The 17153-nt window shown below is 40.6% G+C and overlaps 1 protein-coding gene across 1 annotated transcript in view; it reads left to right on the top strand.

The window, feature by feature from the left end:
- The window catches only part of LOC141015375 (chloride channel protein 2-like), a 179835-nt gene that overhangs the window by 46621 nt on the left and 116061 nt on the right, over positions 1–17153 (top strand). The window contains exon 2 of the mRNA XM_073489429.1: positions 8844–8994. Coding sequence (XP_073345530.1) covers positions 8844–8994 — 151 coding nt within the window. The remainder of the gene's footprint in view (positions 1–8843; positions 8995–17153) is intronic.

The following is a 17153-nucleotide window of genomic DNA, read 5'->3' as shown; positions in this document are numbered from 1 at the left end:
TGCTTTTTAGTACAATCAACTAAAGGAATATGTATCTGTCTGAGTGTCTTTGTCTGTGCATGTCTTTTATAAGCATGCTGGGCTGATTAAACTCCAGCTGGGCAGGTTCCCTCATTGACCATTCTGAGTGGCTCAACCAGGGGAAGGTGTGACTCCAACTGAGTTCTTTGATTGGCTCCTGGAGACAATCACAACATTTTTGTGTACAGTCTTTCTCTGACCTCGTTTCCTGGACTTGTTTTCACTCTGTTGACTTTTCTTATCAATAAAACATGATTTCCTTTTTTTATCCCCTGCCCTTGTTGTTTTTATGCTACACCTATACTGAGCGCAGAATATTAAACGGTTGATGTTGTGTGTGAAATTCATGACCTCAGTTCGGACGTGCACACTTAAAGGATATTATGGTCCCCTCTGTATAGATAAAATTCTTTAGGCCCAGGCATCTGTGAGACTTTTACAAATGCATGCTAGTGGATAAAACGTGTCTTTGATTTCCTGAAAGTGTCACATTACTGCAAAGTTTATCTTAGTCACCTATTATGTCTTGTGTCATTCAAGTAAAGCATGTCATCTCAGACACCTAGGATATTTAGATGATGTCTCAAAATGGTGATAAGGTTTTTCCCTTTGTAGAATTTCTGGACTTGCATCCGAAAAAATAGGTCAAGGACAGATTAGGGACTTATCTCCCAACTCTAGCTTGCTTGTTATCTCTCTTACTTTTAGTGTGATTAAACAAGATCACTTGACCCTTGAGGTGTAGGGTTTTTGTTGTCACCTGAATCTGTCACCTGTTAACTGCAGGTTTGTCAGTTAGTCTTTGAACTTTGTTGTTTCCTCCATGTTAAATGCTTAAAGTGAATTTCTTGGTTGGAAATGTTAAACATCTTTGCAAGAAGTAAGTATGTTACTTCATAGTCTGTCCTGGTTCTCCCAGCGACTGATATCTTTCATATCAATGCAGGAATCATTCATCACCCTTGCCCTCTCCCTTGCCCCAGCAGCCAGGACAGTGAGTCCAGGACAACCCATTCATCTGGGATCAATTAACCCAGGCAGGCATGCTCAGCAGAGTGCCCGTTTCTGACTACACTCAACATAATGATAGGCTTTCAACCAGTAATGGCTTTGTTCTAGATGGGTCTGTTTGTTTTCTTCCTCTACTCAGATTCGAGTTTCAAGGGGGTGCATCTGAGAAGATCTATTTCTGCCCTCTTGTTTTCGGGTCTTTTGAGTTTCCGTTGCGTTTGAAGCCTCCTTACTTAATTAAAACGTAGGGCTGGCGATCATGAATGTGGGCGAGAATGCCATGCAGAATGGCATCTTGGGTAGAACAGCGGTTGACATTTGATGTCAGAAACCCCAAATCGCTCCCCAAATGTTTCCCTTCTTGATTTTTCTTCTGTTTCCCACTGTTTGTGTTCATTCCTCCCCTGCTCTCATTTTGGACTTTTACATGGATCCGGTGAGGTATTTTGAGGCTTGTCAGTCAATTGATCCTTTCTACCGAATATGGCTGTGTATTGGAACCAGTTCTACATTTTTAAGATCAGGGATTCCTCAAGAAATGTTTCAATTCTCTTCTAAGGTTTTTGATCCTGCTCATCTGTTTCTTAAATGATTCCCTGGTCCTACTGCGTTTTGGTCTATATCACTGGTTAGGAAAGTGGCAACACATGTGCATGGTGTTGGAGCAGTAGTCAGAACTGTTGCTTCACAACAAGATGGTCCTGGGTTCAAACAAGGCTGATGCAGGTCTGAACAGGATTTCCTGCAAAATCGTCACAGAATGTTCGACATCCTTAGTTCTACTTGAATTGTCTAAGAATCATCTAATGGCAATGGTTCAACCAAAGTATAAAGCACAGACAATGCAGACAGTACAAGTGAGGGAATTTTGATTGATAATATCTAAATAATTTCCAATACTGCTGAGGAATGGCTGCTGCTCACTTAGGATTTCAACTCAGAGCTTTGTACCAACTTGTAACTACCTGACTGACACTGGGACACCCCTCCTTGCTTTGCGGTGTTGCCCCCCAGAAAAGTCCTTACCTGGGACTTTTTTCTTACCTGGTTCAGCTAAGCCACCTATTTCAAGCACAGATCCTTTGATAAGAGTCTGTCAATCTGTGATGAACAGGGGTATTTTCATTGGCTCAGCAGAGCTGTACTTCACTTGAGTCAAATGGTAATTTTAGGACAGGCAGGTGGTCCCTTAAGTGGCATGAATACACACAGATGTCATTAATGAACTTACATAAACAATGTTGGAAACTTGCTGCTTGCTTCTCATATCATAATTAACAAAGCACACACCTTCACAGCAATTGATGAACTGAAGTGCTCATAATAAAAAGAGATATAGGCGATGCATTTCAAGTTCAGTGACTGTCCTCAGAAGGCCTTCTTGTGGACAACTTATGAGAGGCAGATGGTCATTTACCTGGCTTTGGCATGAACACCTACTGTTCCCATGTTCTATTTCCAATTTTCTTCTCCTTCCTAATTTAAGATATGTCTGCCCAACTGTGCTGAACTGATCAGAAGTGTCTTGCAAGGTAACACTACTACACACATCACTTGTTAACTGTAAGGGCCCTGACATACCAGGCCGACAATCCACCCATTTATTGCGGTGTCTTCTTATTCTTCAGCTCCACCAGTGCCATTTGGCAAATTTTATCAGACATACCACCCAGTTGTATGAAGTGCTTTTTCTTGTCACACTGAAGCAGAACATTAGAGCTAGTTAACTGTCTGCTGTATTCTATGCATTGGGTTCAAGTGCAGCTTTTTGGCCGAGATGCAGGCGATGTGGAGTGACGCAGTTGGTCTACGTCACCTTTAGTTCTTTGATGTCAGGTTGGTCCACACAGGAGTTGTCCGACCATGTCTGTGGGCACATGGCTTATATCTGGTGTGAATGTGCACGCTGGAAGGCAGGGTGAAAAGCTTGCTGTCACAGAGAGGGGAAAGGTTTTGAAGACCGAAAATGATTTGTGGAAATTGAGATAATAGTGCACAATTTCGTTGAGTCTCTCCTTTGAGGCATCAACAAATCTGGCCAATTGCAGCGTAAAGGGGGCATTGTTGTTTGTCTATTTTGGGAAGTTCCTAAGATTGTGGGATGCCATACCCCCGGATTTGCTGTCCGAAAGGGCACTTTTAGACCATGCAATGAGCTCTTCATTTGAAGCATACTGAGGCTTTGGGTAAAGACATTTACAGCAATATTGCAGTCAAGCTTGTGCAATTTTTAAGAATATTGTGTTAGACAATTTTGTAATGACATTGAGAAACAGTGTAGATCTGTCACGTATGGCCAATACCTGATCCATTTCATAAAGTCAATACTGGTGCTGATACCAGTGACAGACAGCAGGACTTTTATTGAACCTAGTGACTCAACTGGCAAAGCTTTACAAATACCAATCATGTTTGATATGTACGGGTCTTACACAACACAGGGCTACAGTGCCCGGAAACAGCCGTGATCAACCTTTTTAAAGCATGGCTGTGATGAGGCCTGTCAAACATGAACTCTGACAATTGAGCCCTGAGTTAAATGTCCTCGACATTTCTACAATTTAAAATCCTGTACCGCTGTCGGTCAACCTGCTGTGATCGTTGACCCCAATAAAACTCTAGTTGCCGTTTTATTGGGGTCAATGATCACGATGAGCTTTATGTTCCACATGAACTTGGTATGTATGTGTGGCTAAAAATAGCCAGCAGGACCTTCTGTTTGTTTGTGTGTGTGTGTGTGTGTGTGTGTGTGTGTGTGTGTGTGTGTGTGTGTGTGTGTGTGTGTGTGTGTGTGTGTGTGTGTGTGCCCTTGTGTATAATATCTAAACACTTTCCTCCATCAGGTCATAGGGGCCCTGTTCCAAGAAATGCAAGCACGCATCCAGTGTCTGTTTTATCTTGACATGCATGGAAATTTTATGAATCTGGACATTTGATTATTAAAACAGAAATATCTATGCACCGTATCTTTTGCTTTGCTGTGTAATCATATGAGCCTCAAAAAAGGCAAGTACCATTATTGTGACAAGGGAGGAGTATGCATTTTTTTCAAGGTCATAACAGTATGCAATGTTTATGCACATTGTGAACATTGTTATGTGACAAATACTAGATATTTTACAGTTTCTGTGCCCCTATCCAAAGGCAGGAAGAAAGTCTCAGATTGTTTATAAGATGATACCCAGAATGTGTCAGCTATTTTTAGATTTAACCTTTGTCTTAATTCTGAGGTCACAAATCCATATTAGTGTAAGTCATACTAGGCACCTTCATCCTTATTTATTTATTTTTTGTCAGTTTTTAGTTGTCAAAAAGACAACATTTTAGTCTGGTTCAGTCACAACCAAGTATGAGCAGTCCAGTCAAACTTGCTTCAACATTTGTTGTGTTATACAAACCCTTTTAAAAAAAATAAAAAATTTAACCTTGCACAACACATTTTCTGAATCTTCAAATATTTAACTGAAAAAGAAAATCGGATATCATATTGGTAATGTAATGTTTGATAATGGTAATGTTGAATTGTATGTGCTCGAAGAAACATAATTTTACCCCTCTGCCAATAGTGGGTTCAAATATAAATATTTATTTCTATTTATTTGATTTGATTTAATTTATAATTTTAGCCATGCTAGCAGCATGGGTCTGTTGGACGACGACTTTAGTCCAGACTGAAATATCCCAACAACTATATAGATGATTGAAAGAAAGGGAGAAAGAAAGAAAGAAAGAAAGAGCAAAAAATTTTACTGTCACAGTAGCATTTCACATAAAATCACACAACAGACACAAGAACGGTAAAAAATAACACAATATTTACAAATATATACATACATACATACACCTACCATACTGTAAGATTTAAAAGGGACTAAAATAGAGTAAAAATAATACAATTTCCCCTTACATCCTCCCCACGACCTGATCAGCAGGTCGTGGGGAGGATGTAAGGTGTTGTCCATGATGGTCAGCAGTTTGTGCAGCATCCCTCTCCTCACGACCACCTTAAGGGGCTCCAGAGCAATCGCCAGTACAGAGCCAGCCTTCTTAATGACTTTGTTAAAGTGTAACTCTCGCCAAAATGCAACCTAGGCTTTTTTTGTGAATGTACCCGAGTCAAACCTTTGTGTAAAAGCATAATTACGACGAAAAAGCCACTTTTAAGATTCACCGTATTTTAATTTTCGTGTCAAAATCATTTTCAATTGCGTGCTAGGGGCAGCTGAATGGTAGCATCAAAATCACTATTTTTAAAACACTAAGAAGACTCAACACAACATGAAACTTTGCTCGTAGTATCACCAGGGTCTCTACACATGAACACGAGCATTGAGAACATTGTTTGTGTACACAGAGTTTACTAAAAAGAAGGTTTTTGAACAACTCATGTTAGCAGTCGCTTGCTCCGCTCGCCACCGTCCTGCCAGTCGAGATAGGTCGATCCTCGAGTGCGGCGTAACATGGAGGAGAGTAAAGGTGGAAAGCTCCATGTTATGCCGCACTGGCAGGAGGTTTTGAAAATAGCGATTTTGATGCTACCATACAGTTGCCCCTAGCACGCAATTGAAAATGATTTTGACCCGAAAACTAAAATACGGTAAATCTTAAAAGTGGCTTTTTCGTTGTAATTATGCTTTTACACAAAGGTTTGACTCGGGTACATTCACAAAAAAAGCCTAGGTTGCATTTTGGCGAGAGTTACACTTTAAGTCTCTTGGTGTCGCTGGCCGTGATGATACTAGACAGCTGCAAAGTTGCAAAAATTGCACTGGCAACAACAGACTGATAAAAGATGTGCAACATATTGCTGCACACATTAAAAGATCTGAGCTTCGTCTGGAAGTAGTCTACTCTTTCCTCTCCTGTATACAGTCCAGTCTGTTGTCAAGATGAACACTAAGGTATTTGTAGCTCTCCCAGGATGGAAACAGAGCTCAGGGCAGTCTGGGTCTTCCTAATGTCCACAACCATCTCCTTTGTTTTTGACACATTTAGAACTTTTATGGTTTCCAGAGTCTCCTACATCTCCTAATGACTGTGCAGGTTAACATTTTTGGTTGGATGGGTTACCATGCAATTTGTCAGAGACATCCATGGTCTTTCTTAACGTTGGTGATCCTCTGATCTCTTCTGTAGCACCATCACCAGGTCAAAGTATCCAATATGCTTTCTTGTGTTCTGCAAAGCTATAAAGTATGTTCCTGTCACCTTCTCACTTTAAGGCTCAACTTTGAGGCTATAAGGTGTGTGGTTAGCTCCAGGTTACCTGCAGGCAGTCTACTGCCAGATGATCCAAGTAATGCAGGAATACATAGCTTTGAGGTTTTTTTTCCAATGAAAGTATACCTATATCGTTTGATTTTCAAATAACATTTTATGTGACTTTTTCGTCAAAGATATTATATAAGGATTTATTTAGTTTTTGTTTCATAAAGTCTGTTTTGACTGACCAACATCAGATCTACATCACAGAAAAAGGTGGTTAACTAGCTAACAAAACTTATTTAGGTCACATTGCCATCAAAACACACAAAGCAAACAGAAAGCTTGTGCATTAGGATTTCAAAATGAGAATACACTGCATCTAAAATCTTGCAAATACAGCTGAAAATGTGCCTGAAAGACTCCATTCCATTTGAAAAAGTGCAGATTTGTTCCAGTGCTGGTTCTGTTTAGTTAATATAGCCTGGCCTTGCCCCCCTCCACAAGCAGATAGACTCTTATGAAGTTGGATGCTCTAGCACTATGTATTTAGGAATGAGGATACAGCAAGGATTCCATTCCTTGTTTCCCCCTTCACTGTGGACTTAATCTGTGCACCACAGGGTTTAGACTTTGAAGAGTAATGCCTGTAATCTGTAAAGTTCAAATATGCTGCGTGCAGCATTTTGTCACTGGATCACTTTTGCAGCACTGATTAGATAGTAGGTTTTGCATTAATTCTGAATGGCTCACATATGTTCTGGCACAAATCATATTCTTTATACCTATGCTTTGTCTCCTGTAATTCCAGGAAAGAATTGTATCTGTAGACTGATTCATAACCTGCTGGATAAAGACACTGCATAATGTTTCTTCCTGTAGGGCCACCATCTGGCCTGTCTCTAATGTCTTTCATCTGAGGAGGAGGCAGGAAGACAAGTGCAGAACAATCATGCTGGATTGATCCGAAATGGAGATTTTGGATTGTTGTAAATTAAACTTTTGCCCATCAGCAACTCACATGCTGTCGAAATCAGCCTTGATAACCTTGACTGACCTGCTGATGTGGGTTGAAATAGTTTGCTGTGTTGTGACGGTTGGCAAAGGGGAAGTCATTAGTGCCCCTGTTTCTGTGCACCACCCAGGGGCATTATGGAAGGGAGAGCTGGTCTCTGGGCGGTGTACAAAACATGGCGCTTCCTGTCTCTTGTACTGCTGACTTGACTTCTTTTGTATGTGTGTATTTGTGTGTGTTTAAGAGTATGTCTGTTGTTTCAGGATGAGTATGTTGGTGTGTGCGGGTTATTATGCTGGGGTCACAGTTAAGGTTGAGGCTTGACCAGTTTGGAGCCAGCGAGAAGTTATTGTGCTCATGTCAGATACTGTGAGGGTGTGTTTCCTTCAAGTAAAAAGACAAGTTTTGTCTTTTTCAGAGGGATGTTTTAAAGGAATCACCTTGAACGATTTATTTGTCATTACACAACATGGGGTTGCATAATGAAATTAAAGTTTGTTTTCCTTCATGCTGCTTAAACATAGAACATATATACACTTATTTATTTACATGTAAACACATAGTGCACTTTGCGTCAGGGTGGATGTAAACAGCAGCAACAAGTTTGTCGCGAAAATAAAAGGTGTTAAACGCTGTCCAGCATCTTTGCCTGTGTTTGAGCACCAAGCATCAGTGATGTAAAAACACAGAGTCCCGCTGTAGTTCTGCGCTCCGTCCACCTGGAACATGGTCCGCCTGTCAAGTGCAACAGCTTGATCCGGGATGCTTTGGTGGAGACACGTCTTTGCAGAGGAGTGGTCACAACAGTCACTGAATTCCTGTTGCTTGGCCAGCCCCATTTGTTCATTTAATTATCCTGCGACCAGAAATTAACCAGGGGCAGCCTTAGATCCAAACAGGACACCAGAAGTTTTCACATTTACTGCTCAGTGTACATTTTTCTCTGTGCTCACTGAAAATGCTGATATACAAACCATTATGATAAAGCAGTGTTTTCTGACATCACTCTCAATCATAAAGGCATTTCTAATGGAGGATATGTCTGAAAAAAAGTTGCAAATGGCACTGGCGAAGAAGCAGAAGAAATAAAATAGGAGAAACTGCACTAAATGGGTGACATCATGGATTCTACAGTTACAGGCTTTAGGGTATTTCCCTTTCTTTTTCCGTTTCTCTTCCCGTGCGCTGATTCCCTTAGCTGAACAGCCAATCAGAGTGATTTCTCTAACCGACAGGCTCTACAGCCTATTGTACACGCTAAACCAGCCAAAAAATCACCAACAAGGGCCAACCAGTGCCAACAGGTGTGGGATGCACAGCAAAAGCTAGGTCTACAGACGTTCACTGACGGCCCAGACATTGGCACGTGTCATGAGACATATTGTGTCCAGCAGTTTAATTTTTCAAATGAAACAAAATTGCATATTCATGTATTCTGGAATGTTTAATGAGGCAGAAGGAGTAGGTGCCATTTTAAGGATTTGTGGTAATTATCCTTTTTTTGTGCAAAAACCATGTTAAAATTTTCATGTAGGCCTTAATACATGTGTGAAGGGGATTTTTAATCTAATGCTCTTACTGTGTTGGTTTCCAGATGTATGGGCGCTACACCCAGGAGCTCGGGGTGTATGCCAAAGAGGAGGCCGCCAGGCTTAGGGAGAGCGGGCAGAGGCGATCGGTCAGCGACCGAAGCCGGACCCTCGACCTGCTGGAGTACGACAAGGGACGCTGTGCCAAGTGTCGAAGTAAGTTTCATACCACATCCATACCACTGCTGGAAATGGTAACTAATCCCGTCAGTATACATAATTAATAAGTAATAAGTAAATGCCTGTGTATGGATCTTCAGCAATAGGAGGTTTGCAGTGCTAAAACTTGGATACACTGCATGACTACTTGTACAATATAAGTCCAGAATGGATAAAATGCTATTTATCAATGTTAAGCCTACTGTTTCTGATGTTTTGTGGCTTTTTCATGGTATAGTGATCCCATTATGTCATACAGTTTCTACAATGTTTTGATGCTTAAGGATATAAATTCTCAGAATATGTGTTGCAGCTAGTGTGGAATCAATATTGATGTAATCCTAAGAAGTCAGTCACATAATTGATTAAAGAATAGTCAAACATTGCTCTATCCTGGTGGGCAAAAGCATATTTTAGTGCTTCCAAGAACCATTTTCTCAAATCTCTTCTTCTGCACAAATCCCTGAGGTTCTTAATGAACTATAAGATTAAGGTAAGGAAATCCTTCAAATCAGCAAGATTAAACTTTTCCCAACCAGTCTGTGTTTAAAGAAGTGAAGAAATTTAGGTCATATTTTTACTGCCTAAACAAAAAACCCTTGATTTCTTTATGTTTCAAATTCCTCGCATACTGTGCCACATCACAAGCACTCACACACTGTCTCAGTTCAGTACCTTGGCACCAGAAAACATTGTACTCAACATGTCAATTTACATGTGGCAATAAATAAATTGGCCTGAAATTGAAAAGAAAATGTTGGATAAACAAGCCTTTTCTGGCAATTTAGAGCCAAGCAACATCACTCTATCTTCATTACCATGAAATAATATCAGCCTACAGTTGCAGTTTTCACCCTTTCATTTGTAGTACATTTTTCTTCCCGGCCAGCATCTCTATCTGTTTCTTTACATGTCGATATACTGGATTTGTCTGTGATATTTCTACGGCAGTCTATAATGAGCTGTGCCTTGGAACAGAGTGCACTGCGTACTAAAAAGGTCAAGAACAGTGTTTCACTGAGCCTTTCACGTGTGTGTGTTAATGTCATATTTTGTAGTCTGAGCACCAGCCAGCTGCTTGTTATACTGCTCTGAAGTAATGTGAAAGGAACTAAAAGACTTGATAACTCTGGTATGAAACAATGGTGTTTTTAAGAGAGTTAACTCTGATCATTGGGGCTTTTGCAGAAAAGTATCTCAGATAAGTGAAAGGTGGTGTGTTTATTAAATTCAGCAAAGTCTGCTCAACTCTGTGACCTTTCCGAACAGATTTAAAGGAATATTGAAGTTCAGAAAAGAAGAAATAACTTTCTGAACTAAAAAGACAAAGAATACTGAAAGGAATCACCTCATTAATGGTCTTCAGTGATGACTACAGTTGAAAAAGTCATGTCATTTTAAATCACAACAACAGTGGTCACTTTAAAGATTGAATTATAAAATAAATAGTAACATTGTACGCTCCATATATCAGCCTGAACAATCTGAAGCATCACTGCTCAGAAGGTGGACATCATTTGAATATTGCCTCAGTGTTGGAATGTAATATTAAAGGCACATTGCCGGTTTGCTGAAATGGACTTCCTGCCTTACTGCACTTTGCTTTAGGAGCATTAATCATGTTGAACACTGGGATACAAAACAACAATCCTGTGAACATTCCCCCTACCTTTGTCTACAGTTCCTGGTGGTAATAATACTTAAGTACATGTACGTGAGCAGTAGGTGATTTGTTAATTTTTAACAGGGGGGATGGCTCAATGGGAGCACCACCCTGCCCCGACACACCTATGTACACCTCCCAAAGGACATTGTTGACGCCTTAACCATAACTGTGACATTTCTAATTCTACAATTCCATTTTATCCAGTTATCTTCCTTCTCTCCCTACTACAATTGTCTTTTTATAACTGTATTAAAGTAATGAGTAAATACACCTTTAAATTGTATGCAGTGGACTGAGTTTATTCAGGCAGGGTTTTCTCATGTTTCTCACAATACACTACAAGCAGGGTCATTTTAAGTTACATGACCCCTTGGAATTTTTTACCATCTAAATTTCTTGAAGGACACACGTTGAACATTGTGCAAAATAGTAGAGCCCAACCAATTTATCGGCCGATATGAGCCTCTCACAGATATATCAGTATCGATGTATATTGTCCGATATGCACCGATATGAAAACCTTATATTTAAAAACTATAATGCAGAAAAACATGCTTGGGCTAATTTAAAATTGGTGTAATGACATAGTTTGTCCAGCAGAGTGCGCTTCAACGGGGGATAAAACAGCTGGTGTCAGGAAATGTAACAGCTACCTCACTAATGGTTGAACTATAAACCAGCACAAAAATTACCAATACCAATTACCAACATAACATAAGCCACCATGTTCTGAACAGGCACACTAAACACACTTAGTAACATTAACAATAGTAACATTTTAACAATAGTAACATTTTAGTTTCAGAACAAGCAAACTTGTTGTGCTCCTCCTCTACACGAGAGACGCGCTGGGAATCCACCGGAAGCTGCTCTATGACGTCGCCTCTGCTACAGGTTTTGTTCTGCCCTCCGCACGACGTCATACCATGAATGTATAAAGAGAACCCAGTGGGAACGTTTCAGAAGCCGAGCCTTTTGTCTGCCTGATTTTGTTGACTTGCTCAGATTTTGTTGATCTGGTCATTTTTCGTTTTTATACAATCAGGAGTCTGCACAGGGTGTTTTATTTTGAAAATTGACCGGATGCTCTATGCCCTTCCTGTGTCTCTGACTTCCTGCCGGCGCGATCTGCTCTGTGCAGCTTGTTGCGGCTTCCATCAAAAATCGACCAGGCAGCCGGAACGCAAAGCAGCCGTGCACGGCTTGACTCCACTGTGCGCCGTCGATCGCGGCCGCTTGTGATTTGTAACACACTTTCTGCTACTAGGGGATGGAGAGTGATGGCAGGCTAACAAGGGGGATGCTTTTTGGTAATTTTGCTAACAAGGGGGGCGGCATCCCCCCTCATCCCCCCTCAAATCGCCTACTGTACGTGAGTATAGTAGCTCTGTCTCTCTGTCTCTATCCCTCTCTCATTTTCCAGTCTGCCTCTGTGTCTCTCTATCACACCTCTTTTCTTTCCCTGGTTTTCAATCCAATCCATCCATAGAAAAGGCCATATTTAAACAGAACGCATCACTCTATGTCATGGAGTCATACATTTGCATAATTTAATGGCTAGTGGCTAGTTTGGCATGTAATAATTAATTTAGAACAGCTGCTCTGTTGTTATTAGCGGTGCTGGCTCAGGCGTGTGTGAGCTGACCAATCAGCAGACTGGACATTCAGGAGGGGAGGCCTTAAAGAGACAGGAGCTAAAACAGAGTGTTTAAGACAGAGGGGGAATATAGTGGTGCAACAATGGACGGTATGAAAAAACAGATGTGTTTTTAAAACATTCCAACATGTAGCCCTCTTCTAGTAGTAACCCAAAATAACATTATGAAACCTGAAAATAGGCATAATATGTCTCTTAATGTCCATTACAGTATGGCCAAAAGGAATAATTACAGCAAGCCAAACCTCTTTTTGTGTGTGTGTTCATATAGGCACCTGACTACTGGATTAGGACAGACTTGAAAAATTGTGAATTTATGCTTTAAGGAATAACATAACATCCTGTGACCAGGCTCCAGCCAATGGGGCAGTAGGGGGATTTTCCCGCGCAAGCATTGACGAAAAGGCACTGTTCAGTTCTAATTTATGGCGTTATGATTGCCAAATATAGCTACGAAAAGGAAGAACTGCAAATTGATTTTAAGGATATCAGTAAAGCCTTTAAAATCTTCACCCAGAAGCATAGGACAAGACCAGACCAGATAGCACGAGTTAGGTTCGCCCTTGTCCCATTTTTCTTTGGTCCCTAGGTGATTTTTTGCTCATTTGGTGTTTTTTGTGAATGATTAGAGCTCACAGTGACCGAATCAAGTTACTGCTTAAGTGTTGTCGAGCATGTCAGTAACAGTTTTCCCTGTGCGGCTGCCTGTTCTGTGTAAATGGGGCGCCCTCTGCTGCTGAGAAGTGCTCAATGCACCCAGCACTAATCTCTCCACTCCTTCAGTCTAACTCCTGCAGAACACTGTGTGTGTGTGTGTGTGTGTGTGTGTGTGTGTGTGTGTGTGTGTCCTCTGCTCTCATCTCAGTGATGAGTTTTGCTGTTGTTTCACTGGCGGCTGATGAGTCAGCTATCCATCTTCCTCTTCCTCCTAGTCTCATCCTCTTTGTTAGACCGGGACACCAAATGCCAGCAATTGAATTGATTTGTCCCTCAGCAGGTAGCTTCAAGAAATGGAGATTTGATCTGGATTGCACTGCTCAGTCACACACGCACGCTTACCTGCATGAGAAAACGGCAAATATAAACACACACACAGTGAGGTAAAGGCGTAAAACAAGAGGCGATAGGCTGAAAATACATGTAAATATAAAGTCACACACACAAACACACGCACACACACTTACACACACTTTCCTTCATCGCTGCTGTGGGTTATGACTGCGGCTGCTGTGAGAGACAGGGAGGCATTCTCACTCTCACTTACACACACACACACACACACACACACACACACACACACACACACACACACACACACACACACACACACACACAGTATTCCCTTGCTTAGATCGGCTCAATCTCTCTTTATTATTGCTCACGCATACTGTTTTGTTATTTGTATTTTACACACACACACACACACACACACACACACACACACACACACACACACACACACACACACACACACACACGCACGCCCAAAGGAACAAACCCACATCTTCCTTTTCATTTGCTGGTGTTAAATGATGCTAAATGTTGCAGCCAGCAGCAGAATCTCCAGCCTATCATCTGTACAGCTCAGCCCAGAAGGAGCTGTCGTCATTTAAACTGTGTGTGTGTGTGTGTGTGTGTGTGTGTGTGTGTGTGTGTGTGTGTGTGTGTGTGTGTGTGTGTGTGTGTGTGTGTGTGTGTGTGTGTGCGTGTGCGCGTGTGCGTGTGTGTGTGTGTGTGTGTGAGTTATACACTGGTACGACTCCTCTAACAGTCAGGCAGTCCCAGCAGCTCCAGGCATTGTTCACAGCAAAATGTAATGACAGGAGAGCAGCTCGAACAACAGGTAGCATCTCAGTAATTATGGCCAACGGTGTAGCAGACAGGTATGTTTCAGTCACAAGATGCTGCTGGCAGTTCAGTGTATTGTAATGCCAGTAGGTATACAATAGTGTAATAAATATAAGGGATTTTTTCAGATTACAGATTTAAAAAAATTCTTTTTAGGTTTTTGGGAATAGGTGTGAACATTGACCCAACTGGAACTGGCGGAGAACAATCAGTTACATTTGGATGTTCATATGACACAGAACACACTTTTGTTATTTTTGTTGATAAAAGAAACTGTTCTAAAGTGAAGTAGCCTCCCACATAAAAAAGTAGTTCCTACAAAACAGCACTATAAATCCTAAAACAAACCAAACGAACGCTAGCTTGTGAGATAGCCACTCCCAGCCTCGGCTAATGCTGATTTTACATCCCCCTGTTTGTTTCCTGTAATTGAAAAATATTCCTTTTGATGGACTACCACCTTCGTGATTTAGTTTTTTTCACTCAACATAAATAAGACAGTAGCTAAGTGCAGCCATAAAGAAAACAAAAATAACTAGCTGCACCTAAGCTAGCTAAACTAGTCCTTCTAGCCTGGTAGTAGTAGCAGTTACCACCATCTCAGCCTTTGACTCTGGAGGAATAGGCCCTGTACAATTTACAAAATCAATTAAATAAAGGAATTTACAGAAATATTTACGTATAGACTACATTTAAATATGTGGCTTGCAAATAGCTTGACCTCAACACCAAAGTAATGATTGATAGACGGCTGAAAGAAAATATTTTGTTTGTTGGTAGCCTATTGTTGTGTTTTCCCCTCTTTATTTCCTAAAGTTTTACCAAAGGCACAGTTTGTAAGTTTCATCTATCAGTCTAAAAAAACATGAAATGAAGGCCTCTGTTACACAGTTCACCCAGTCAGCCTAAACCCTTCAAATATTTTTTCTCAACTTAATCTGTGTCTCAGTTTTACTGGTACCAAATGAGCTAACAGTGTTTGTAATTTAAACTTTCTATTGCCCTCTGCTATCTAAAATCTGCCCCATAAGCTGCACTACATTTGAGTGAACCAAGAGGAATGTAGATGTATTAAAAAACATCAACATTGAAAATGTCTTAGATGGCTGCACTAAAAAAAGCTGGAAAAAATAAAGGTTCAATGCCACTAAAGTTTCAGGAACCCTTGATGAAAGGACTTCTGGGAAAAGCAACATGTGTATAGTGACAGTGTATCCAAACCTTGATTAAAATAGTATAATATTAATACAAATTTATAAATTCTTACATATTAAAATGAATGTACATGTGTAGCACAGACAAAACAAACAAAGGCAAACTCTTGAGGGCCTATATCAGTCCTGTGGATGAACTGTAGTGTTACCTGTCAAAATGCAAAAGTCAATAAAGGCTTGTATCCGTTTCAACTATTTGTAAACTGTACCACTTGTAAAACTAAGTTTTTACTGGTTACAACTTTATTTTCTACCTCAAAAGTCTCTGCAGCTTAAACATTGCAGTGCTGCCCCTGGACCTGGAGCCTAATATAACATCTTTTAGGATTTATACATTCAATTTCTAGCTTTAAACTGGTGACTTTTAAGGCTTGACTGGTTCTGCCCCTACAGCTATACTTCACATCTATCATTTCCTTATGAGACAGAGCCCAGTTGTGCATCATCAGACAGGCCACCTTTGCCTTTGCCTGTGAAAAGGCTGACTGGCGCTTTTTTCTAAGAAACAGTAGATTTGCTGAAGTAATAATAAGTAATAATTGGCTCTGAATGTCTGTTTTTTAAAAAAAAATACATTTGTGGAGGTCTGGTTAATGTGTTGGCTTGTTCACTTTGAAACCAAGATTAGCCATTCAGGTGTCGCCCATTCTCTCTCCAAGCGCATCAAATACAGCAGCCTGTTCAATAGCCCTAGGCATGGAAGTTTGACGCTGTAGTTACCCCTAGTGTCCCTTCTTGAAGAGCCACTGTAGTGCAGTAGTATAAAGAGCAAGAAAGTCTGAGTCAGGAGACAGAATGGGTGGTTTGGTGGGAGTCAACAGTTTTTATTTCATGTTATGTAACTAAGTTTGAGCATTATCCTAATCAAACCACGACCGTTTGACAACATTAATATCTTTCAAAGCAATCAGCACACTATATTTTGAAAGTGTAACCAGATGTTGCATATAACTGACACTAGAGGGGTAGCTAGAACATCATATTTTGAAGCTTAGGGCCATTGACCAAGCTGCCGATTTTGATGAGTTGGGAGTGAAAACGTGTGGCTTTAGGACATAATGGTTCAGTTATTATTATAAAGTAATGACATCCAATCGTTCATCCATTTTTGTTGAAATTTTCTGAGTGTTAAATAGAAAAGAGTTGGTGTTTAGTTGCCATTGCTCATGTTCTCCAGCTGTCATTGGAAAACTGGATGTAGATGATTAATTGGAGAATGGTAATGCAGCCCTCTAGGCAAACCATAGCAGGCAATCTTAAGGATACAAATGCCACAGGGAGCTGACTGCTGTACTCGCTTTTTCCTCACTTAGTTATATGAAGTCCATTGCTTTTTATACAGGACTCACTGCTGTGACCGGCTATGTTGAAACTTCATTTTATCTGTGTTGGCATCTACAAAGATGCTGCTTTCACCCTGCTGGAACAAAGTGGTTTGAACAGATGAACATAATGAGTGACCAGTTGACATTGCTTTTTTGTAGAGCTGTGTGTCTGCTAAAAATATCTAAATTTAACAAGGGTTGCCAACTATTTTCAGTAGTAAATATGTCCACTCTTCAGGGGGTACCTCGATCACAAAATGTCAGATGGGCAGAACTGCTGGAGACGGCTGGGTCAGGTCACCTGTCTTCAGTGGTGGAAGTATTGTGAGCTAGATGTACTCAAAGAATTAAAACTAAAAATACTTACTCTAAAGAAAGATGGCTGTGTGACATCATTAGATTACTAATGCTGATGCATCAATGTGTAAGCACTTAATATACAGTGA

Source organism: Pagrus major, chromosome 2 (genome assembly GCF_040436345.1).
Source record: "Pagrus major chromosome 2, Pma_NU_1.0".
NCBI classification, from domain to species: Eukaryota; Metazoa; Chordata; class Actinopteri; order Spariformes; family Sparidae; genus Pagrus; species Pagrus major.
This window is presented reverse-complemented; position numbering and strand designations above follow the sequence as displayed.